The sequence below is a fragment of the Doryrhamphus excisus genome, chromosome 2 (genome assembly GCF_030265055.1).
Source record: "Doryrhamphus excisus isolate RoL2022-K1 chromosome 2, RoL_Dexc_1.0, whole genome shotgun sequence".
Taxonomy (NCBI): Eukaryota; Metazoa; Chordata; class Actinopteri; order Syngnathiformes; family Syngnathidae; genus Doryrhamphus; species Doryrhamphus excisus.
The window spans coordinates 2,778,700-2,801,500 of NC_080467.1; the positions used below are offsets into that span (position 1 = coordinate 2,778,700).

Here is a 22,801-nt window from a genome sequence, read left to right on the forward strand (position 1 = left end):
TCGAAAATGGATGGATCTTGCAACAACAATTTATATATACAATTTATAATATCTCATAACTACTCATATTAGAAGCTGAAAATGTTGCCTATTGATATCATTCATGACTGTATTCTTTGCTAATGACTGAACTCGGTTCAGCGAGTTTTTGTGTAACTATTAAGACATATTTTGCCATATTTTTTATTTATTTTTTAATTTTATGCACGTATTTATTCCAGGTTGGGTAATCGACTCCTATCATTTCTAGCTCGTGTTGGAAGACAACATGGACGTACAGTCAGAGTCCAAACAAGTCCCTCTGCGTCCCCATCTCCTGCTATTTTCTGCTGCTTCACTTTCCAGACACTTTCCCGTTCGCTCTCGGACTTAGCCAAGAGAAACTCGAGATTTAATTTGGTTTTGGGGCAGTGGGAGGGGGTGGGTGACTTTTCCTCCTCTTTGCGACCAAGAGGGGGAGACACAGCAAGGTTGTGCAGAGTGCAAAGCAGGTGTCCACCTGTCTGACAATGAAAGAGTAGAATATCCTGACTTTTTCTATCAGAATGCATACATAACAAGTAGTATCAGATGTCTTTTCAGCATTAGAGGCTGCACACATGAAGCTCACATCAGCTGATGATGAGAGAGGGGACTCGCAGGTCAAGAGACGCAGAATAGTTCAGCAGGCACATGTGATATATTTAGTGAAGCCATTGTTTGTTTTATTTAGGGAGCCAATTGAGGATTTTCCAAACTGCAGGGCCCCTGAGGTATTTTATCAGGTGTACAGTCCGCCATGTGTTACACATTAGGGCACTGAGGGGAATGGGGCTGCTTGCAGATACCACTTATAAAATGTTTGTAATTTCACAGGGCGAGGGCGGGGGGTCCACAATTGCTCCCTTCAGAGCCGGTGCTGGAAAACATGCCACTTATATGCAAATGAAACAGCATCACATTACACACACATTCAAGGAAATAAAGCGGTTGAAAGCGCTCATAGGTGGCAGATGCTTTCAGAGAGGGGGCACGACACCGGAGGTGTGTGCAGAGCAGTGCATCATGGGTATGGCAAGTATGGATAGCATTGATAATGTACTTCTCGCAAATATTTCATTTTTCTGTTGTGTTATTTATATTATTACATTATTACACTGTATATTTTTCTAGATTGCTTACCAACAAGGCGGGGGGGTTTGGGGGTCAAAAAGTGAAATGATATTTTGTTCAATAAAATGGTGTTACACTGTTTTATGTTGGTTTTGTTTGCTGCAAATCTTCGTATTAAAATAGTATTACTGTTTTCAGTTCCTTGTTATTATAATCACAATCAACAAATTCAAGGAAAACTCAATCAATAAACTTGAGTTATGTCAAATAATTATATTTTTATTTATATTTATTGTTTCATTGGTACCGGTGGTTACATTTCAAAGTTTTGAAATGTAACTTTACATTTAACATTTCAAAATTTTGCACTGTATTTCATTGGTATACCGGATCCAAAGTTACTTTTCAGAACCTTCAAAACCTTGAAATGTAACTTCCCATTTAACATTTGAAAACCTTGAAATGTAACTTTTATGTAACCCTGCTCTTAATTGAACCGCAAACCAAGACACAAAAATACATGTAAATATTATTATCACTGCGGTCTGTTTTTTCCCGGTGTATAATAGCAAGTAAAGCCATTTTGCATCTAAACGTGAATGGAATGTTAATCCAACAACAACATTTAATGAGATGATTGCAAGAGTGCTGACTACACTCGTCCGAGCTGGAAAGTGCTGCGTTTGGAAAATCATCAGTTCACATCAAGTCAGTTTCATTGTTAATAAAAAAGAAGAAGAAGAAGAAGAAGAAGAAGAAGGAGGAGGAGGAGGAGGAAACTGAATCCGAGGCTGCGGGATGTTTAATTCATTATGATGCGAGCTGTTTGAAGGCTGATTGTAATTGCTCATTTGTCTTGTATATTTATCGCTGTGCCTTATGTCAAGGTCTAGAAGAATTGTGTGGGGTCCATTCTCTCGTTTCATGGATCCATTTCAGAGGCAATTTGGGAAACAGGACAGATCAAGTTTTTAGTCGTGTCGCGCGGGTCCGTGGACGCACACGCAGCGGCCTGCTGGTGCGCCATCCGCGCAACATAAAAAAATCCCTTGCTGACTTTGAGCAGCAACATTGAACCTGTCCTGTGTCTTCCCCTCCCTCTCCTCCATACACATTAGTGATGTCAGCGGACGTAATTAGAGCTACTAATTGCAGATTAGAGGTTTTGGGTCAGTGGGGGTCACTTGATAGGCGCAACTATACTCTTTTCACTGAAGGATAATTATTTCACGTTGTACACTAAATGTTTCATGATCGTCATTGCGTTGAATGGAGATGGAAGCATCAAAAGCCTGTTTAAATAGATTTATAATCCCATCGAATGATGATATATTTTCTGTAATATTTTAAAATGGCCGTTTTCGTTCAATTCAAAGTGACACTACCTATATTCGAATTAAAATGGCCAAAGCAGTGACTTGGGAGGGGGGGCATTACAAGGGAAAAAGAATAAATAAAAGGCCAATGAATGGAAGGGATTTGTAGGTTAAAACATATGCATTAAATTTATCAAATGGTGGCAGGCTCTAACGAGACGCTGTCCTGTCTCCCGTGTGTCCATACAGGCGCACAGAGGGTGCAAAACGGGGGTGGGGGTGGGGGGGCTGGGAGGCTGCGCCAAATTTGTTTGCGGCGGATCAAGGCTCAGCGCCTCCACTGCACTTTCTTTATCTTAATTCCAACTTGAAAAGATATAATTATCTAGTTTGAACAGGACTGCTATCAAATCCTTCTTTATAGGCAGGGAGGGGAGAAGCTGGAGTGGATTGTGAAGCTCTGAGCCGCTCGGTGTTGCCCGAGATAGGAGTAATGAAGTTGTGGAGTCCGCAGATACAAAGGGCATTAACCTCATTAGCATGAAACCTTTTCTTCTAACTATTGTGGGACCCTTTCAGTCCTCTAATCCCCCCTATTTCAAAGCTGGGTTTGTAATAAAGCTTTTAGGGTTTTTTTTCTCCCTCCAAACCTCATGGTATTCTCTAAAGATTTTTATTGCGGTTATAATCAAATAGGGCCCGATTAAGGAATAAATAAACAAACTTCAACAACAACAAAAAGTGTGCATGCTACTAAAAAAAAGTGTGTCATGTTGAGGTTGCAGCCACAAGACAAGATTGGAAACAAAGATCCTATTTTGCGGCACATTGCAACCTTCCCTTATCGCGTCGCGAGGGCTAGTCAGATTGTGCTAAATTATGTCCAACCAAGCCCCCTTGGATCCGGATTAAGAGATTAAAGTGGACCACTGGGCAATACTTCCCCCCCTCATATTACTCGCATGATAATTGCCCAAACTGATTTGCACTTTCACAAAAGCTGGTCCAGACTCTTCGGAGCTCAACGCAATCATGGGAGAAACAAACGCTCAACCGAAGACAAATTATTATTATTATTATTATTATTATTATTATTATTATTATTATTATTATTATTATTATTATTATTATTATTATTATTATTATTATTATTATTATTATTATTATTATTATTATTATTATTATTATTATTATTATTATTATTATTATTTGAAATGCAATGCTGTCGATTTACTAAAAACAGACTGAAATAGTTTCTCATCTATTTCGTTATTTTTTTCGATGTCAAAAACTTGAATATTGTAAACAACCCGTACGCAAAAATTCCCTGAGTGAGCCTTCCATTTTTCTCTCCCGGAGTCTAATAAGGTTCTAGTTTATTGAAGTGCACCTGTAAAATGACGATGTCAATAAATGTATTTTAAATAAAGACCTGTGTGCGTTTGCAGCGCGCGACATATTGATAAAACTTTATTGACAAAATATTGACAATTACATACTTCTTGGAAGTATACTTTGTGTTAAAATTGTAGCAAACTTAACACATACACAAAAATTATTTACATTCTGTAAAAGAGGGCTTAACAGAAACATTAACCTTTAGTATTTCTGTACATGGAATACGCTCAGTGCTTGAAGTTTTTTTCCTCTGTGTAATTCGTTTAAAGTCCTTTTGTGGCATCTGAGTGGTAACAGAAGGCTGCGTGGGGCCATGCACAGCCACACACTGTAAAGCTTTAGAGGTGAAAGGAATGTCCTGATACCTTCCCTTAAAATCGGTATTTTTTCATTACAAAACCAGTTTTTGCTTTTTTCTTTTAAAAAAACACCATAAACGCAGCACTGCTACTTCATATGTTTTCACAATCACTTTTACACGAGAATTATGAATAAAAAGACTGCACACTGTGTGGAAAGGAAAAAGCACGAACGTGTCTTCCGTGTGATTGTGTCAAATTAAAACAACTAACCATGCAATTCGAGTGTTAAAAAAAATTAAGGAGTTTTGGTATATCTTGAATTGGGGTGGGGTGGGGTGGGGGTGTCAGAAGTGCAAACGTCCAATATGAATTGGATTTTAAAGAAAAAAGAATAATTCAGGTGGACAGTCAGTACCATGTTCCTGCTTCTTTTGGGTGACATCTGGACCACCATCCGGCCTTCCGTCGCCCTCAGCTGCCCATCGGAGATGTGAAATGTGACATTGGGGTTTGTGGACCCTCCTGTCTTCCCACGGTATCCTGTATTTGTGTCCTTATTTTCAAGTCTCATCTTTTAATCGTCCGAAGTCACATCGATTTCCTCCGGACTGGCCTGCTTGGTGGCCAGCCTCCAGCGGTTTATGTGATGGGAACCCTTCTTCTTCTGCTGGGACTCGGAACCCTCCTCCTCCAGTTTCTGTCTCTTAAACTTCGTCCTCCGGTTCTGGAACCACACTTTTACCTGTAGAAGAAGGGGGGGGGGGTCAGTACCATCGAGCACGAATGCCTAAAAGGTGCGTAAAAACGCAATATGAATCATTTTTTTTAATATTCAGGATATATGTGTATATTATTTGACAGTTTAGTGACTACATAAAAAACGTGAACCTCAAGCATGATGCACGCAATAAGTAGTCCAAACTGTTTAACACACTCTAAATCCACTCATGCTGCCGATCAATGGGGAATTAACTGCATGTAAATCGATAAATTGTCTGGCCCCGCTTTGTCACTCCCTTCAATGGCAAGTGAGCTGCATTTAATAATATAAGCCCTCAGTGTGCTAATTGAACGACGGGATGCTTCGTTTCTCTCTTCTGCTCCTTCCAAAAGGGCCGATGGGCTCGAACAATGGCTCAAATATGGCAGCGCGACCCAGCGAGGCCGCCACCTTCTTTGTACGCTCGAGCCCATAAAATGGTTAACTGCTTAATTTAGCCTCCGTTTTGAAAGGCAACATTCTTATTCAGTGTGCACACTCACAACAAAGTCATTCAACCCCCCGAAATGAGGTTAGGCCCATACAACGAGGGGGGCATTTGATCCAATGAAGACTTATAGTATTACGCACAATTTATCACAATGAAGTTGCACACAAAAAGCTTTTTTTGCAAATATTCTAGCATATTTTTTTCACATGCAGCGCAATTGTAAAATACAAAATAGATGACACTCTTACCTGAGTTTCTGTGAGGCTAAGGCTGTGTGCGAGTTGTTTCCTCTCTGCGCCCACCACGTAATGGTTTTTCTCAAACGCATGTTCAAGCCGTAGTAGTTGTGATGGAGAGAAAGCCGTCCGGATTCGTTTGGGTTTTCTGGCCAGCGCGTTGTGCAAAAGGAAGCTCTCTGGACTCGTTTCATTACCTACACACCCACACGAAAAATGCAAAAATATCAATAGGTTGAAATATATAGTATTTATGTATATTTGCCCGACAGGCCTGGATACTGAAAAAGGGGAGGAATTGCAGCTTTAAAACCGAAAATATCCTATCCTAAAATATCCTACATTAATTCCTACATTTGGAATTAATTTGACAGCAAAAAAGGTAAAAACAGAAAAGTATAGTTCTACAATTTAGAATTACACTGATGCAGTATTGTTAATTAGGAGTGGATAGCGTCCGCTTTAATAGTCAATATCCTAATTAAATTTGATAGAATTCAGCATAAATAATCAATCACAAAACAACCCTAAATTAAAGGCAAAAATAAAATAGTTCAAATGGCTGACATTGAATCAAACCTAATTTGTTGTTGTATAAATTCTGCAATTGCAGTTTAAATATGCTTCGAACAAATAGTTTTCTATTGATTAAATAAACCAATATAAAAACAAACTTTAGTTTCTTTTCCGCTATTCATGCGTAAAAGTGAAGCAAAATTTAAAAAAAATCGTCAAAGCGTACCTTGAAATCTGTGTCCCAAGTATCTATATCTGTGTAATAACCAGGGGTAGAAGGTGGAAGGGTCCCTTTGCTGGCTCCCGAAAAGTGGGTGCGGGCTGTGAGAGGACGAGAGCGGATGAGCGGCCAGGGTGTGCGGCGGGGCCACCGGATGAACCGGCACCGCCGAGTTGGGAGGATGGGAGACCGCCTCAGCGAACACCAAGTCCGGGTTAGAGTAGACGCCTCTGCCGCCGGAGTGAAAACCGTTAAGGAAGGGGTTCATCTGGCCGGAGTTTGCATAGCTGAGCGCCGCTGGCCTGATGGGCTCCTCGGATCGGGACGCCGGTACCGGATTATCCTTGGCCACTAACGACTCTATCGTGAAACACCTCTTGGGTGTCGGCTGGAACATGGTGTGATAGTCCGGGTTCCCCAGTTTAAGAGGGAAGGGAATACTCCAGCAGAGTTGTGGAAGAGGAAAAGTTGCTGCGCGGCGAATAACTTGAGAAGAAGAGCAGCAGCTCGGAGGACGTCAAGTAAAAAGTGTCCGTCTGCTTCCCACACTAATCCATGGATGTGATCGCTTTCCTCGGTGACTCGGTGCGGGCAGATGTGTTAGTTCATGAGGCTAATTAGCGCTGCACTGCCATCATAAACAGCTTCCTCTGAAGCCTCCTAATGGCATGCTGATTGGCCGCTGCCTCTGCTGCTCGCCTGGAGGTGGAGAGGAGCTTTAAAGGCGCTTTAACGCGCGTCAATGGCAAAGCGGCCTGAGCGGCGGAGAGGCGGACTTGAACGCAACACGGCAGAGGATTCGTCCACTGAGCAGCCCCCGCCGTGCACGCGCACACGCAAAGGCGAGCTGACGTGAAAAGGCCTCCTCGGACAAGTCGACGCAGCGTTATTAGTTTATTCTCATCTTCATATTTGGCATTGTTGGCCTAGCTTACACCAGGCGGCCTTTAATTCATCCGCTAATTGTGTTTCTGTTTAGACATCAATTAAACGCACTTTCGTGTTTCAACCGTGGAAAGCGAAGGAAGGGACAAGTAGATGAAAATAAATCTTCAGAAAAACATAACATATTCTATTTTTTTTAGCGGTCTTTAAATTAATTGTGCAAAATCATCTACTTGTGAGGTCTATTTAAGTTTACATGTCCCGCCTCTCTGTGAATTAGTTTTTTATGTCAGTGCATCAGCTACTTTCATAGTTTAATTTTTGCTCATGTGGCCTAAGAAGCCACTAACAAAAATACATTTAACTCATTCTTAGGCGAGTATTTGTATCATGATGGTTAATTTCAGTTATATGTCCACAAGTTCTGCTTTTTTAAGGGAATCATTTTCATATGGCCTATATTCAGTCATGACAAAGATCCTGTTAGTAATACATTTCGAGTGCTATTTGACACAAGGCTTCCCTTTTTGCTAGATTGCGTGTATGCAGAAGATATTGCTGTTCTCATGGAGGTTCAGTGACGTCTAGTGGTGGCGAGGAATACACTGACGAACGTCTTTCACGTTTAGACGCTAACCATATACAGTTAAGCTACAGTATAAATTCAACAACATTCTAAGTTTAACAAAAGGCTTGTTTGTGATTGGGTGGGCAGTATTCCATTTTAACTTCATCTAATTAGAAATTAGATGCCCTTAAATGTGATCTTTTCCCCCTTCTGACACATGAATATTTGTCCATATTGACCTCATGTCGTCGAAAGATAACCTTGACAAAAAACAACCTACTGTTGGAGAGCAAACATTTTTAATAAGGGCTTTTATCAATTCACATGCAAGATAGTGTGATACTATTGAATGCAGTGAGATAGAAGCACAAACTGTATCAGATGACACAAATTTAATACTCTTAAGCATGCACTTCAAAATTGATATTTCACTCATTTAACAAGAGGAAGCATCTGACACACTAATGGGAAGCTGAAGCAAATAGCATTTGTGTAGTTCCGTCATGTAACATCTATATTAAGAGGCAGTTGGTGATTCACTGAGTTTGCGTGGAAAGCTGAGGTTGATATATCGGTGTGAGGCTAGATAGTTTTTCTGTGTATATATATACATTTTTTTTTAATAGTACCACTCCGAGCCACCCGGAGGGCAGCCATGTCTACAAGGGCTTACAATGCTTACAACTGCTTAAAGTCTACAAGTATTAAAAAAAACAGCCCCAGAGAAGAGAGAAACATTAAATTCCAAAAGTAATACACAGAGCGTATCAGAAGCTTGTCCTTAGCTAAATGAGGGTGAGATATTGAAGGTTATTTTGCCATTGAAACAATATCAATTAAATATTTATTGAAGTGAATTTGGGGATGCCGGAACTCAGCGGCGTACAGTGGTCCAACCATCATCATCGATCTCGTTCTTCGTGCGACGAGCGTTATCTTTGTCTGAACGCCAACTCTTCTCTCCTTCAGCCTCTCGGTCACGCTCCCGCTCTCGCTCCCTGGGCTGTTCCCTTACCTCACGTCTGTCGTCACCTCCACGACGCCAGGTGCCTCCTGTGGAAGCAAGGTTATTAGAAAAGTCTATACAATATCTATTCTGAGTTGAGATGTGGTTCAACAGTAATGTCACAGGCAGATGATGCCACCTACTGGCTGCCTTCAATAATGCCTCACTTGCTTTAAAACGGAAGGTAGTTCTGATGAGTTATATACATTTTTACAATCGTATTATGAAGATTTTAAAACATCATAGCAAAGGCACCCAAAAATTAGTGTACAGCTCCCCTTTCTAGTCAAGTCATTCAGCGATAAATGTACAGAAAGAGTGGTATACTGTCTATTACAATATGCTTACCATCATTTTGATCTCTTGGTGGGCCTCTCTGCTGAACATCATCACGGCGGTCTCTATCACGTCGGCGTTCGTCGCGACGGTCGTCTCGGTCACGACGATCATCGCGATCGTCACGGCGGTCATCGCGATCAACATCATCTCTGCGAGAATCTCTCCAACTGCCCCCTTCTTCTGATCTCCTCCATGTATTCTCATCTCTTGAGACGCACGCACCATTAAGTTAAACAAACAGTCTTTCCATACAAAAGCATGATATGTTTGCACTTATTCCGGTGCCTCACCTGGGACGATCTCTGAAGCGGTCGCTGGGTCGCTCCTCTCTGTCATCGTCATCTCGACCATCATGGTTACCACTGCGAGGAGGACCCCAGCTTTCCTCCCTAGCCTTCTCCCGCTCACGCCAACCACCTGCAGTAAGAATTATTGTTGACAAATTGACACAAAAATCAAACATGATGATGCATCACAAATGCAGGTGAGGTTAAAATGGTTTGGAAAAATCCATTCCAAAAAGATGAGTAAAATACCCAATGCTAGCCTGGCACAATTACATTTGCAACCCTTGATTTCCATCTATCTCAAATCAAGCTACCGGACAATTTACCTTTGTTCTTTTTCAATAGGAAACTAAAAGTGAATGCTTACCTGGTCGACTGAGCGGTTTCCAGGGTTTGGAGTCATCAACACCACGACGTGGGCCGTCATCTCCTCCTCGTCTGGGTCCCCAGTCATCATCACGTCTGGGGCCCCTGTCGTCATCCATGCCGCGACGCGGACCCCTGTCGTCATCCATGCCGCGACGCGGACCCCTGTCGTCATCCATGCCGCGACGCGGACCCCTGTCGTCATCCATGCCGCGACGCGGACCCCTGTCGTCATCAAAGCCGCGCCTGGGGCCTCGATCATCATCAAAGCCGCGCCTGGGGCCTCGATCATCATCAAAGCCGCGCCTGGGGCCTCGATCATCATCGAAACCTCTACGAGGTCCTCTATCATCTCCACCTCTGCGCAGACCCTCGCCTCGTCGGTAGGGCATCTCTCTGTCCTCCTTGTCGTCATTGCGACCTTCTTGTCTCCAGTCCCTGTAGAGACAGCCCAGGTGTATAACACTACGGACTCAAACAACAATGAGCATCACAAAATATGAAACAGTGATTTGGTGTAAGACGTGACGTCAACCCACCTGTCGGGCACAGGACGGCGCCATTCTGATTCTGGCTCAGTGCGCTTCCGCCATCCTCCCTCCTCCTTTTCACCCCAGTCCTGTTTATGGCAATGACATATACTATTCAATTTACCCATCAAAAGCAAAGCAAAAACCCATCAATAGCAAAACCCAGGATCAGACAAACCTTGGCTTTCTCCTCTGGGACACTGCGTCGCTCCTCTTCACGACGGCGTTCACGCTCTTCAATCTCCTGCTGACGAGCACGTTGTTTTCGCTCCTGCTCTTCGAGCTTGCGTAGGCGCTCCTGGTACTCCCGCTCCTCCTCCTCTCGCTGCTCCTGTTCAAGACGTTCCCGCTCCTCACGCTCTGAGAAAGAAACATACTAAATGTGTGATTGCACCCAACGACATTCGCAATAGAAGACTCAATTTATAAAGCCACAGAATTGTGCATTCGAGAGTGGAAATGCAAATGACCTTTTTTGAGTTGTTCCTCATGAATACGCTGTGCTTCTTCCTCTTTCTGGAGGTAGTAAGCCTTACGTCTGTCCTCTTTACGCTGCCTCTTCCTTTCCTCCAGACGATTTTTCCTCTCTTCCACCAAGCGCTCCTGGAATGCCTTCAGTTTCTCCTATACAGAGAAAGAAAGAACATCAGAAGTGTGCTATGGCAATATTAGTACTGAGTAGGCAAAGGCTCTACTTTATCTCACCTCATAAATAAAACTACGAGCAGCTGTTATATTGGACAGAAAGTTCTCCTTATCCTCCATCATGCGGGACATGCGCTTCTTGTGCTCCAGAGCCTTCTCCCGCTCCACTTTCATGTTACTGATCTACACAAACAAAATAGGTAAAATCTGCAATTTACTGGAAGATATGTTTGTTTGTTTTTTTATTTCTGTGGCATTTTTTCTTGAAACACACCCTCTCCTCTTCCTGGAGCTCCCACAGTTCCATGTCCTTGACCCGCTGCTCCTCATAGGCCTTTTTGATAAGAGGAATTTCCTCAAGTCGTTTTGCCCTCTCAAAGTAGTCAATCTGCAAAGAGAGACAAGTTGGTGTCCTGCACAGACGTCAATCACAGATGATGGTAATACAAACAACTCTGCATTACCTTCTTCTCCTGGTTCTTCAGACGCTCTTGAAGTTCTTTCTTCTCCTTCTCTAGCTGCTCCACCTGCTTAGCCATGATGAAGTCAGGATCCAGCTCCTCCAGGTTCTGCAAGGAAAAAACAAAAGTCACAACTGACATCTTGCTGCAATATGGAGATCAAATATACAAGTCACCCATGTCGTGCGGGTTACACATTACCTCAATGTCAATATCTTTGAAGGCCTTGGCTCCCAGCTCAGTCTTCTTAATTTGCTCAAGGCGTTCACGCACCGTCTTCTTCTTGATCTGCTCATGCTCTTGCATAATGCGCTCCTTCTCCCTCTCTTTAGCCTCCTGGAGCAAGCGCTCCTCCTCCGCCTTGCGGACCTTCTGCATCTCTGCCTCACGCTGCTCAAGTTCCTCCTTCTCACGCTGAACGTTCAAGCTCTCCAGACGCTCCTTACGCTCTTCAATGGTTTGTCTGCGAGCCAGGATGCGCTGATGGTCTTTGCGGGCATTTTTCAAATAAGCTGCTATGGCCTGCTGGCTCTGCTCCTCGCGCTCTTGCTGAAAGAAACAAACATGACTACATCACAACATGTTTTTGATATATGGAGTGATGTGACAACTGTCCAAATACAAAAACAGCTAACACCACAGAAGATGAGCTTACCAGCGTGGAGACAGGTTTGATGACCTGCAGGGCCTTAGCCAAAGAGGCAGACATAGCAGTCAGCTGGTTCCTTATTTGCTCAGAGGGCATGTTTTGTAGGAAGGGCCCAACTGGAGCATCCTCCTTTGTCGAATAATTCAGGTCAGATCCGAAACTTAAAGTTCGAGAGGTGTGATCGATTCGGACCTTCATAATGAAACAGATTTAAATAACAGGATCAATTATATGTTCTTTTTTTTGTCAATTTATGTAACAGACGCAGCCTGTGATTATGATCCTACCTGCAGATCGCAGTGCCTTGCAGCGTCCACAATAGAGCGTTCCAGCTGGAAAGCATCCACGAAAGGAACAAGAGAGGCCAGACGACTGAACTCAATACTCTGATAGATCTGTGCGACCTAATATGAAATAGACACAAATATGTAACTATAATTGTAATTGTGAGCTTGTGAAACTGACTAATTTATAAGGGCATCAAACAATTACTTGTTGCAGGAGACGCAAGATGGTGTTATTTTGCAGGTGCGGGACATACTGCTGGAGCTCAGCCTCCTTCTCACCCTGATCTCTCACCCAATTCAGCACCTAGGAATACAAGTTGTTTGTGGTTGTTGGACTATGTCGACATAAAAACAATGTTTTGTACAGTATTGACGTAATTTGATTTGTTGCTCTGAGAAAGTTCACCTTGGTCACTCTTCCACTGAGCTTCAAGGGATGGAAGTCAACTTCAAGCCAGTTGTGAAGTTCTTTCACTTCGGGCACTACATACTGCAACAAGTTAAATCTCACCTGAAAGGCACATTACAATGTGAGTCTTTCCAGAGCTCTAGGACAGTCTTACAAATTAGAATATATTGGGTCCAAGTCCTATTATGGGTTATTTTGAAGCAAATATAGTCATCAAAAATTAATGTAAGTGTCTGTCATACAAATAACCCACCATGTCATTGATCAGACTTTGGCGGGTTGGTGGAGCCTGGAGGCCCAGTAGGGTTGCCAGCCGGCGGTGTTTTTCCACAATGATACCATCCATATCTAGAAGTCGAGCAATATCTGTGCGCTCAGGGGTGATGGGAATGGACAGAGTAGCCAGAAGGACTCTAGTGGACATCCTGAGGGTAGAGAAAGGAGGCATCAACAAAAACCTAAATGATTTCCAGCAAGCAAAACTGCAAAACAAATAAGATACCTTTGCATTTCCTCTTGAGTGAGATTCTTGCGCATCTCTCTGGAAAGATGATAAAGTCGATGGAGGGTTCCAGCATGGAAAAGAGCATTTCCAGATTTCCAAAACACAGTAGACACCTTGTTGTAGTAGTTGGCCATAAGCTGAGGCTTTGGTGGCTTCTTGGAAAGAGCAAACAAACCATGGATGTCCTCCACTGCCTTGAACGCTTCCTGGAAAGAAAACGCTAAAGTGAGATGCATAAAGTGACCCTGAATTCTGCAATCGTCCCTCCCCCCTTAAATGCTGCATCTACTTCAATATTCATCAAATGTAGTATTACTCTGACTTTATTACACAGGGGTTAAATGCGAGCTTTACTCTCCTACATGGTTATTTCAATGGTACTACGAGGGGAAATTTCTCATGTCAACAAGCCTCCCGCGTTTTGACTTTTAAGACTCCATTGTATTGGTAGAATTATACCAAATTCTGCGAAGAGATTCTGTGCTGACAGACGAACCTGCCAGAGCTCCATGCTTATGGCACTGTCAAGCTGCACCAAACGTGTCTCCAGGTGCATAGACTGACTCTCGGGGTTGTTCAGGTTGATGGCAGTGCTCTGGTTGTGGTGTCGCTGGATCTGGCCCAGATGCATTCGCAGGTTGTCACACAACTTGCGAAACTCTGCTTTCCGGGTGTACTGAAGGCAGAACTTGAATGCTGGAAAAGATACAAGACTCTTAAAGCAAATGCAATGATCCCCAATTTTTCACAGTTAATTGGTTCCAGACCAAACCATGATGAGTCAATTTCTGTCGAGGTGGATTTCTTATAAAGAAATCAAATATTTTTGGTTATTACCTTGCTGGGCAATGTCATGGTAAAGGCGCTCCACCTTGGAGTTGTTCCGAAGCAGGTCCAGGCACTGACGGTAAGACTCCCATAAAAATTTCACCCAGGGAGTGAGCAGCAGGCGATCAGTACGATCCTGTGTGTCCTCTCCACTCACAGCGCTCAGGAGCACACTGGAGGTAACAACCAACCTCACATCATTATGCTTCATCCATTAACTAACAAAATACTACTTGCAGTATACCCATAACTGCTATCTCACCTCTCTGGAGTCTGGATGTTGTCCAGATCCTCAATGTCCAGGACCATCTGCTGTGATTCCTCTTTGGCGGTTTCAGTCTTGTCTTCCGCCAGCTTCAAGTAGGCCCTAACCACATCCTCTAGAGATTTGATGTTCACCTGATGGGGAAGTCAAATCAATTGTTAGCCCCCCCATCCCCTCAACAAAATGACACATGAACTAACGACTGTGAACAGCACCTGCTGGCAAATGTTCTTGTACTGGTAGAGGCCTTCCTTTGCCAGGTGGCTCTTGCGAAGATCCACGCAAAGCTCCAAGTATTTGAGCATAATGGGCTCGTGGATCTTCTGCCATGTTCGATGCTTCTTGCTCTTGATGACATCGTACAGAACATCCAAGGCTGGTTGTTTCTTGCCAACTTCCAGAAACTCTGTGAATTTGAGACAACAAGCGAAACGGCAAGAATGACTATCCAATAATTAGCACAATTTCGTAGTACGTCGATGGGCCCACCGCGTATCTTTTTGACACGTTAGCATGAACGTCAACTCCTGTGAAAATCTGAAGCACTAAAGCGAACAACTTGACTTAGCACCCTTACTATCGACTGACAGCGCTAAAATGGTCCCTTGGTTTTTTTTAACTCGATACTTGACAAGCCAAAAGAGGGGCCTTTCTTATTAGCTATTAGCTAGCATCAACGTTAGCCGCGGTTGCTTCCGCGCCACGCAAACTAGCATTAGCACCGCTTTGGGTGACGAGGCTTTGAAGGCTAACATCGGCACACATGACCATTAGCATGGGTGTAATGACACTACTATTTCCACTCACCATTTGCTCGTTTGAGAGCATTCTCTGGGCGCTGAAAATACGCCGGCATTTTGGTGGTTTTCTTGTACAAATCAAATCGCCGAAGTTTTGTGAATTTTGACAGAATTCACCAGTCCATCCAGGCCACAGAGTCGCACACGGAAAAGGTGGTGTCTGAGAAAGGAAGAACCTCGTGAGCGGCCTAGCAAGGGTTGCCAAGTACGTGGAACTCAATCCCCGTGACAACTGTTTATAATAAGTGTACATTGTCCTTGCTCAAACAGCAAACAAGTTTATGGAGTTGACTTAACCTTAACACAGTTTGGGGCACTCGTCCGCATATACGACACATTGAGCACCTTGTTGTTGTGTATGCGTTATGAAACTTACACTTACCAGATGGAATTTTTTTTAAACAAATCTGGCAACCTTGGCGAAAACGAATACCCGTATGTAGAACATTTGTGGTGCGTTCCCTGAAACACGTTTTTAAACATTAACCTTCCTTTTAAATGTAAGATACACGGCATCGCTATAGAAGTGTTCCAAATAGCCTTTTCATGGAAAATTTAACAAAATGAAACAATGAAAATGTAAACAGTGTATAATTTATTGATTATAGCCAACAATGTTAATGTGCATTTGCAGTAATGTGCAGTGTTGAACCCTCACTTCAAGTGGATTGAGATAACACCACCTTTTTTATATGCTATTGAATGCATCTTTTACGTCGACTGTGATCGGTTGTGATTGGGCCTGTCCGTCGCCCCGGAAGAAGGAAGAGAGTCGCTATAAGAGAAAAAGAAGTCTAGTGACAGCAGCAACAATCATAGACAGATTTAATCACGTTTAAGGTGCTATTGCATCTGCGCAGCATCCATTTCGAGTGTTTGTATATTGCAAGAGCTTTCGGGGTAACTGTCAGTTGCATTTTAATGCTTTGTACTGTTTTTGTTTGTGATCATTTGTGGTTACTTTGAACTCAACCAGGTATGGAATATGGCAGCATCTGAAACACAGTCTATGCTAAGCGTCGGATTGATTGGTAAGTTAACGTTCGTATTTGTTTTATTAGGATATTTCTTCATGTGAGGAGCACACAGGTTGTGCAGCAGAATCACATGACAGCAGTGTGATGCAAGTATTCCATATACCGTATTTACCAAGTGTGTATCATGTTCCCAGAAAAAGATGTGAATGGAGACACTCTGTGGGTGTGGTGCTATCCCTCTGTGGGCGCACAACTGAGACAGGTCCTGCTCAGCAAGTGCTGTCTGACCCAGGGCAATGAAGACTTTCACACATTTGTGTTTGGCCAGTTCAGTCGTACTTGGTATTACATCAGCACACTGGAAGTACAGGAACCAACAGCTCTACAAAAGGTAAAAACAAACAAACCAAAAATAGACATTAACTTGCAATCAAATCACAGACAAATGCTGTAATTTTACCGAAAAGCTCAGGCATCACTGTCTGTGGCATAATGGCCAGCACTTCCTCCTCGTCGAGTTGGGTCCACTGAGCTGGTTCCACTCCTTGACACTGAACACCACTGGCGAGCCTCGCTAGCATTCATCAGTTTGCGGAGCAGCGATTGTATTAATTAGTTGACTTTTCTTTTGACTTTTCTTTATTATCTGCAGCAAGCTTGCCATGCATTTGACTTTTTTGTATTATATGTGAAAACATCCTTACGACCTCAAATCTAAGCGAGTGATTCGTATATTTTGTGCAGCCATACTTCCCACTGTATCACTGTCAGCACATCATTTGCTTTATTTCAGTATTTCATCTGTCCGTTGTCTAGGTTACTCATTTTTCAGTGGTAGTAACAGCAAAAGACTTCAACCCTGAGAAATATGCAGCACTTAATCGGATACTGTGCAGGTACAGTGTTCATCGAGCAATTCAGTTAAAGGAGTACCTTTTTATATTAACGTGATGTATTATTCAGGATGTACATCAAATATGGCAGTCCAGTGAAAATGATGGAGGCCTACATCACTGTTCTCACCAAAGGTGTTTGTCAGAGTGAAGAGAACGGCTCATTTCTAATCAAGGACTATGATGTTCAGAAGGCGTTCCTGGCAGGTTCAATCAAAGGTGAGATATTGTTTCCCTTGATATCAATTGGAAGTGATGGAAATTATAGATATGACACTTTGCCAGATTGCCTGACTAAAATGATGTCTTTCTGCAACCGTGTGCTCATTTGAACCCAGATGTGGTGTCTCAGTTTGGCATGGAGACCATTATCCTCTACACTGCTCTCATGTTGAAAAAGAGGGTTGTTGTCCACCATCCTCGAATTGAAGCCTTGTTGGAGTTCACCAGGTACAAAGAAAATCCATCCAGTCATTTGAGTGGAATATTGACTGCAGGATATTTAGACGGATATGCTCTACTGTTAATCTTAACTTTCTCTCTTTAGAGTTCTTCCGGCCCTGACGTGGCACAGGAAAGACTGGTCCATTTTGCACCCATATGTACACCTGACTTATACTGAACTAGGTCATCTCACTAAATGTCCCGGTGAGGAAGTGTTGTGCTTCATTTGCTTCACTTAATGGAACATTTAACTTTTGGGGGGAATTCTGTTGTAGTCTTGCTATTTTTTGTGCATTATAAAGATAGAAAAACAGCTAAAAGAGGCAGCGAAATAATGCATCGAATGGGACACACCTATTCCACCTACAAAGCGCTCTATGAAAACACCTTCAACAATGTTTTATATACTGTACCTGCTGTGACCATGTAGTAACAGGCACATTCCTGATAACATGTAAGATTTACATTTTTTACATTTACATTTTATTTTGCCGTATTTTGGTTATTATTAAGCATTACCGGAGCTTCCTTCATGGGCGGATTGATTTCACAGCCCACAGCAAAGAACGCTACTTCCATCAACAGCAGCAGCAGCATGGAGAGTGAGTTTGCTACTATGAACCATGCCAAACTTTGTTGAGCCACCACCAACAACTACCTTTTCCTTTAACTCTTCCCCTCCACCCAGGCATAAAATCTTGTTGCTGGGTGCTAGGCAGCTCCAGCTATACTGAAACACCAAGCCATTCTTCCAGCATTATCATGTAGGACAAAGTGCACTACTTATCTACAACCAGCTGGGGTGCTGTTGGTTCAATCTGCCCGTGCTTGCATGGGTTTTTAATGTAATTAATATTTTTTATAGGATATAATATATTAATAAATAATGCAATTTTGAGGTGGAATACAGCCCATTATAGGCATGTTTAAGCAAATGGTTTTAGCATTTTCAAGCATGAAATGGCTAAATATATAACTAAAATATGGCTAATATACAAATACAAGGCATTCATAAGACACATTGAAAGATGCTGTGATGATACATATGTTGCATTTCTCACTGGTTAGTAGGTGTCAGTGGTTACTAACGTTTCGTGAGATGCACACGCACCAGACTTTTATTGAATGTTTAAATTATGTTATAACAAAATAATCCCTAACATAAGATACTATTGTGGCCATAACCCATGCCAAACTAAAACTCAAAGCTCAACTACCGCAACATGTCTTACAGCAGCACATGCAAGTACGAGTATTATTCCGATCTGATGAATTTTGTGTTGTGGGGATGATACTCTCATGTTTGCTTTCTTTCATCTAAAGTGTGATTTATTTTTTTCTCTACAGCATATATAGCAGGATTTGTGGATCCAGAAGTGAGCAATAGATTGGACCTGTTTGATGTGTACGTGAACCTCCCAGAGAGCACTATCACAGTTTCGCAGGGTGCCAAAGGTGCTGTCCTATATTAAGAAAAAAAAAAATTAAAAACAATATCCCGATGATTTTTGGACCCCAGTGAGTAGGACATTGTTTTGTTCCAACACAGAATCCATGATGATGGGGAAGTTACACAAGGACATCGGACAACTTATTGTCCAGTCCGCAGAAGACACAGAGAAGTCAGACAGTCAAGTCATTAAGGTAAGAATTGTTTGTGTGGTTTGATTTCTCCAAACATGATGTCCATATGTTCAATTGCAGGACATTTCCATCAAGACCAAACAGATCCTTGCTCATTTGAGGGCCCTGGCAGATGAATGTGAAAGCTCTAAACTCACCTTGGAACATTTACAGCAGCATCACTTCCCCCCGGCAACGGAAAACTTCCTGTTTCATCTAGCGGCTGCTGAGCAGATTTTATGCATATGATGAGCCTGCTTTCGGATGCTGTGTAGTGACAGGTACCATTGTCACCACTGCAGCGACTCTTATTATGATCATAAACTGTGTGCCGGTGTGCCATATATCCATTAATTCATACATTTTCTACCGCTTATCCTCACGAGGGTTGCGGGGGTGCTGGAGCCTATCCCAGCTGTCTTCGGGCAAGAGGTGGGGTACACCCTGGACTGGTGGCCAGCCAATCCCAGGGCACATATAGACAAACAACCATTCCCACCCACATTCATACCTATGGACAATTTGGAGTCCCCAATTAACCTAACATGTTTTTGGAATGTGGGGGGAGGGGACCGGAGTACCCGGATAAAAGCCACGCATGCACGGGAAGAACATGCAAACTCCACACAGAGATGGCAGAGGGTGGAATCGAACTTAGATCTCCTAGCTGTGTGGCCTGCGCGCTAACCACTCATCCGCCTTGCCGTAGTGTGCCATATATGAGATACAAAAATAAAATTCTAAAAAAATTGGTGGACCTAGCTCCATGTTTGATGAATTTATTAAAGTTTTGTTTTTTTTAGGGCCTTCCACTGGCTTCGTGGTCAATCTATTTGGGAAGGAAACATGGTTCCTGTTGAGTCCCGTACCTGAAAGTTTGCACACTCGTGCAGAATAATTGTCTGATGATATGGTGAAAAATTGGTGGACCTAGCTCGATGCTTGATGAATTTATTAAAGTTTGTTTTTTTTAGGGCCTTCCACTGGCTTCGTGGTCAATCTATTTGGGAAGGAAACATGGTTCCTGTTGAGTCCCGTACCTGAAAGTTTGCACACTCGTGCAGAATAATTGTCTGATGATATGGTGAAAAATTGGTGGACCTAGCTCGATGCTTGATGAATTTATTAAAGTTTGTTTTTTTTAGGGCCTTCCACTGGCTTTGTGGTCAATCTATTTGGGAAGGAAACATGGTTCCTGTTGAGTCCCGTCCCTGAAATTTTGCACACTCATGCAGAATAGTTGTCTGATGATATGGTGAAAAATTGGTGGACCTAGCTTGATGCTTGGCCTCAGGTTCCAACCCTCGCCTCCAGTTTGCCCACCGGCCGGCCACCGTTTCCAGTTTGCCTGCAGGCCGGCAGCTGACAACAGATTGCTCGCCGGCGGCCGCAGTCTTCATATTGCTCTCTCGTCGTCGCCGTCGCCATTGCCATTGCCATTGCCATTGCCATTGCCATTGCCATTGCCATTGCCATTGCCATTGCCATTGCCGTCAGTCCGCTGTCCCGCAATCTTCAGCAAAGTAAGACAAAGCTTACATTAGCCACGACTTTACCGTTGAGAAAACACAGTATATGATTGCCCAGCATAACGATTACAGTCACGGTGTCATGAAAAAAATCCCTTCAAACATCAACACAATAGATAGATTTAGAACAGACTTGGCCAGTCGTGTGCAAGAATAACCCATTTACGTGGCTTAATACAAGTAATTTAACAGCTATTTCTTTCATAGACAGTACCGCAAAGCACGCTGGGATGTGCGCCTGCTGATTATGATGCGGGTGAGGGAGGATGTCAATTAAGGGCCTCAATTCTTGAATTTCTTCTCCTTAAAAATTACTTTTATGCAACTCTTGGCTATGTTATCTGTATCATGTGTCATTTGTGTGCTCTCAACATATACTTGTTAGTCCAAAATACAGTACACTTCAAAAAGACGTTTGTGTGTTTTCGAAGTGGCCACAGGAGGGCGATAGAGGCTGATATCATCTATGTATGTCCGTCACAGGCCACCGTACTGATCCGCCAGTAAGTGGTGACATTACGTGAAATCCAACAAATTAAATAATGCCTCCTTTTTTTACAGCACCCTACGAACGGTGCCCAAGGTGCTTCAGGAGTATAAAGTATTATTTCTCTTGTTATAGTGTGTAAAATCATTGTGAAACACAACGTCACATCCGCGCTGTAACTTCCTGTTTGCACTTCCTGGTTTCGTCAGGTGTTGTGCCGAGTTTTGCATGCCTGCCGGATTTTGCATCCACGCTCAGTTAAAACCGAAAATATGTGACGCTGCGGGGTTTTTTGGCCACAGGACTTCACGATAATGAAGATATTATACTTTGTGTCTCCTTTATTATTTACTATGAAACATCTAAAGTACACAGTATATGAAAACTTCGATTTATTGGCTTGGTATTTGTTAGGTATGTCAAGCATTTGACGCATGCGTATTCAGGAATACGGTGAGTGGAGCGGGGTTAGACATTTACAATGTAATTGTGGCGCTTTGTAACACATTTCTTCCGCCATTTAGGTATTTCTGCATAACTAATGACAAATATGAAATGTGGAAGTATTTACCTATTCATTTTGTGGCCAGGAGCTGACGTAATTTCAATGAGGCATGAATGAGGCATGATGCAACAGTCGATCTCACCCGTTTGACATACTTTGGACTGTAAAATGAAAAATAAAAGTGTTGAACTTGGGGGCTCCACTCATTCATTCATTATGTGGAAACACAATGGTTATTTGGTGAATTTTAAATTCCCCATCAACAAATATGGGTGCATGCATTCTATGGCAGGGCAGATTTTTGACCTGCCGAGATTTGCATCCACCCCTATTTGGGCTGAGATAACTTCTACATGTCTATAGTTCACATGATTTACTTTAAAGACATCCATCTCTCATGTGGACTTCATCATTTGAACAAAAAAGTTCCCTAACAGCAAATATGGGGTGCATGCATTTTACGGCAGGGTGGATTTTGACCTGCCGAGATTTGCATGCACCCCCTAGTTGGACTAGGATAACTTCTACATGTCTATAGTTCACATGATTTACTTTAAAGACATCCATCTCTCATGTGGACTTCATTTTTGAACCAAAAAAGTTCCCATATTAGAAATATGGGGTGCATGCATTTTACGGCAGGGCGGATTTTGTGCCTGCCGAGATTTGCATGCACCCCCTACTTGGACCAGAGTAACTTCTATATGTCTATAGTTCACATGATTTACTTTGAAGACATCCATCTGTCATGTGGACTTTATCATTTGAACAAAAAAGTTCCCATATTGGAAATATGGGGTGCATGCATTTTACGGCAGGGCAGATTTTTGACCTGCCGAGATTTGCATGCACCCCCTATTTGGACTAAGATAACTTCTACATGTCTATCATTTGAACAAAAAAGTTCCCTAACAGCAAATATGGGGTGCATGCATTTTACGGCAGGGCAGATTTTTGACCTGCCAAGATTTGCATCCACCCCTATTTGGACTAAGATAACTTCTACATGTCTATAGTTCACATGATTTACTTTAAAGACATCCATCTCTCATGTGGACGTCATCATTTGAACAAAAAAGTTCCCTAACAGCAAATATGGGGTGCATGCATTTTACGGCAGGGTGGATTTTGACCTGCCGAGATTTGCATGCACCCCCTACTTGGACCAGCAAAATGTCTACATGTCTATAGTTCACATGATTTACTTTAAAGACATCCATCT

The 22,801-nt window shown here is 42.7% G+C and overlaps 3 protein-coding genes across 3 annotated transcripts; 1 reads left to right on the top strand and 2 right to left on the bottom strand.

Annotated features, from left to right (window-relative positions):
- Nucleotides 1–3,664: 3,664 nt before the first annotated feature.
- On the bottom strand, nucleotides 3,665–6,977 carry emx2 (empty spiracles homeobox 2). Its single transcript, XM_058063290.1, has 3 exons — nucleotides 6,298–6,977; nucleotides 5,568–5,752; nucleotides 3,665–4,850 (listed from the first exon to the last, which is right to left on the bottom strand). Exons 1-3 carry the CDS (start codon nucleotides 6,686–6,688, stop codon nucleotides 4,683–4,685), a joined length of 744 nt encoding a protein of 247 aa, XP_057919273.1. The 5' UTR covers nucleotides 6,689–6,977; the 3' UTR covers nucleotides 3,665–4,682.
- A 1,047-nt stretch (nucleotides 6,978–8,024) lies between these two features.
- On the bottom strand, nucleotides 8,025–15,317 carry eif3s10 (eukaryotic translation initiation factor 3, subunit 10 (theta)). The gene is made up of 22 exons (XM_058057400.1): nucleotides 15,129–15,317; nucleotides 14,537–14,727; nucleotides 14,319–14,455; nucleotides 14,066–14,229; nucleotides 13,725–13,924; nucleotides 13,226–13,434; nucleotides 12,977–13,148; nucleotides 12,721–12,825; nucleotides 12,520–12,618; nucleotides 12,315–12,431; nucleotides 12,034–12,219; nucleotides 11,580–11,927; nucleotides 11,382–11,486; nucleotides 11,192–11,305; nucleotides 10,978–11,100; nucleotides 10,743–10,896; nucleotides 10,451–10,632; nucleotides 10,282–10,361; nucleotides 9,744–10,180; nucleotides 9,380–9,506; nucleotides 9,099–9,295; nucleotides 8,025–8,797 (listed from the first exon to the last, which is right to left on the bottom strand). The coding sequence occupies exons 1-22, from the start codon at nucleotides 15,175–15,177 to the stop codon at nucleotides 8,619–8,621; spliced, it is 3,675 nt and encodes a 1,224-aa protein (XP_057913383.1). The 5' UTR covers nucleotides 15,178–15,317; the 3' UTR covers nucleotides 8,025–8,618.
- Nucleotides 15,318–15,856: 539 nt separating this feature from the next.
- Nucleotides 15,857–21,799, top strand: dennd10 (DENN domain containing 10). The gene is made up of 10 exons (XM_058060890.1): nucleotides 15,857–16,021; nucleotides 16,098–16,152; nucleotides 16,293–16,489; nucleotides 16,915–16,994; nucleotides 17,062–17,210; nucleotides 17,330–17,441; nucleotides 17,539–17,639; nucleotides 18,783–18,890; nucleotides 18,985–19,079; nucleotides 19,140–21,799. The coding sequence occupies exons 2-10, from the start codon at nucleotides 16,107–16,109 to the stop codon at nucleotides 19,305–19,307; spliced, it is 1,056 nt and encodes a 351-aa protein (XP_057916873.1). The 5' UTR covers nucleotides 15,857–16,021; nucleotides 16,098–16,106; the 3' UTR covers nucleotides 19,308–21,799.
- Nucleotides 21,800–22,801: the final 1,002 nt, after the last annotated feature.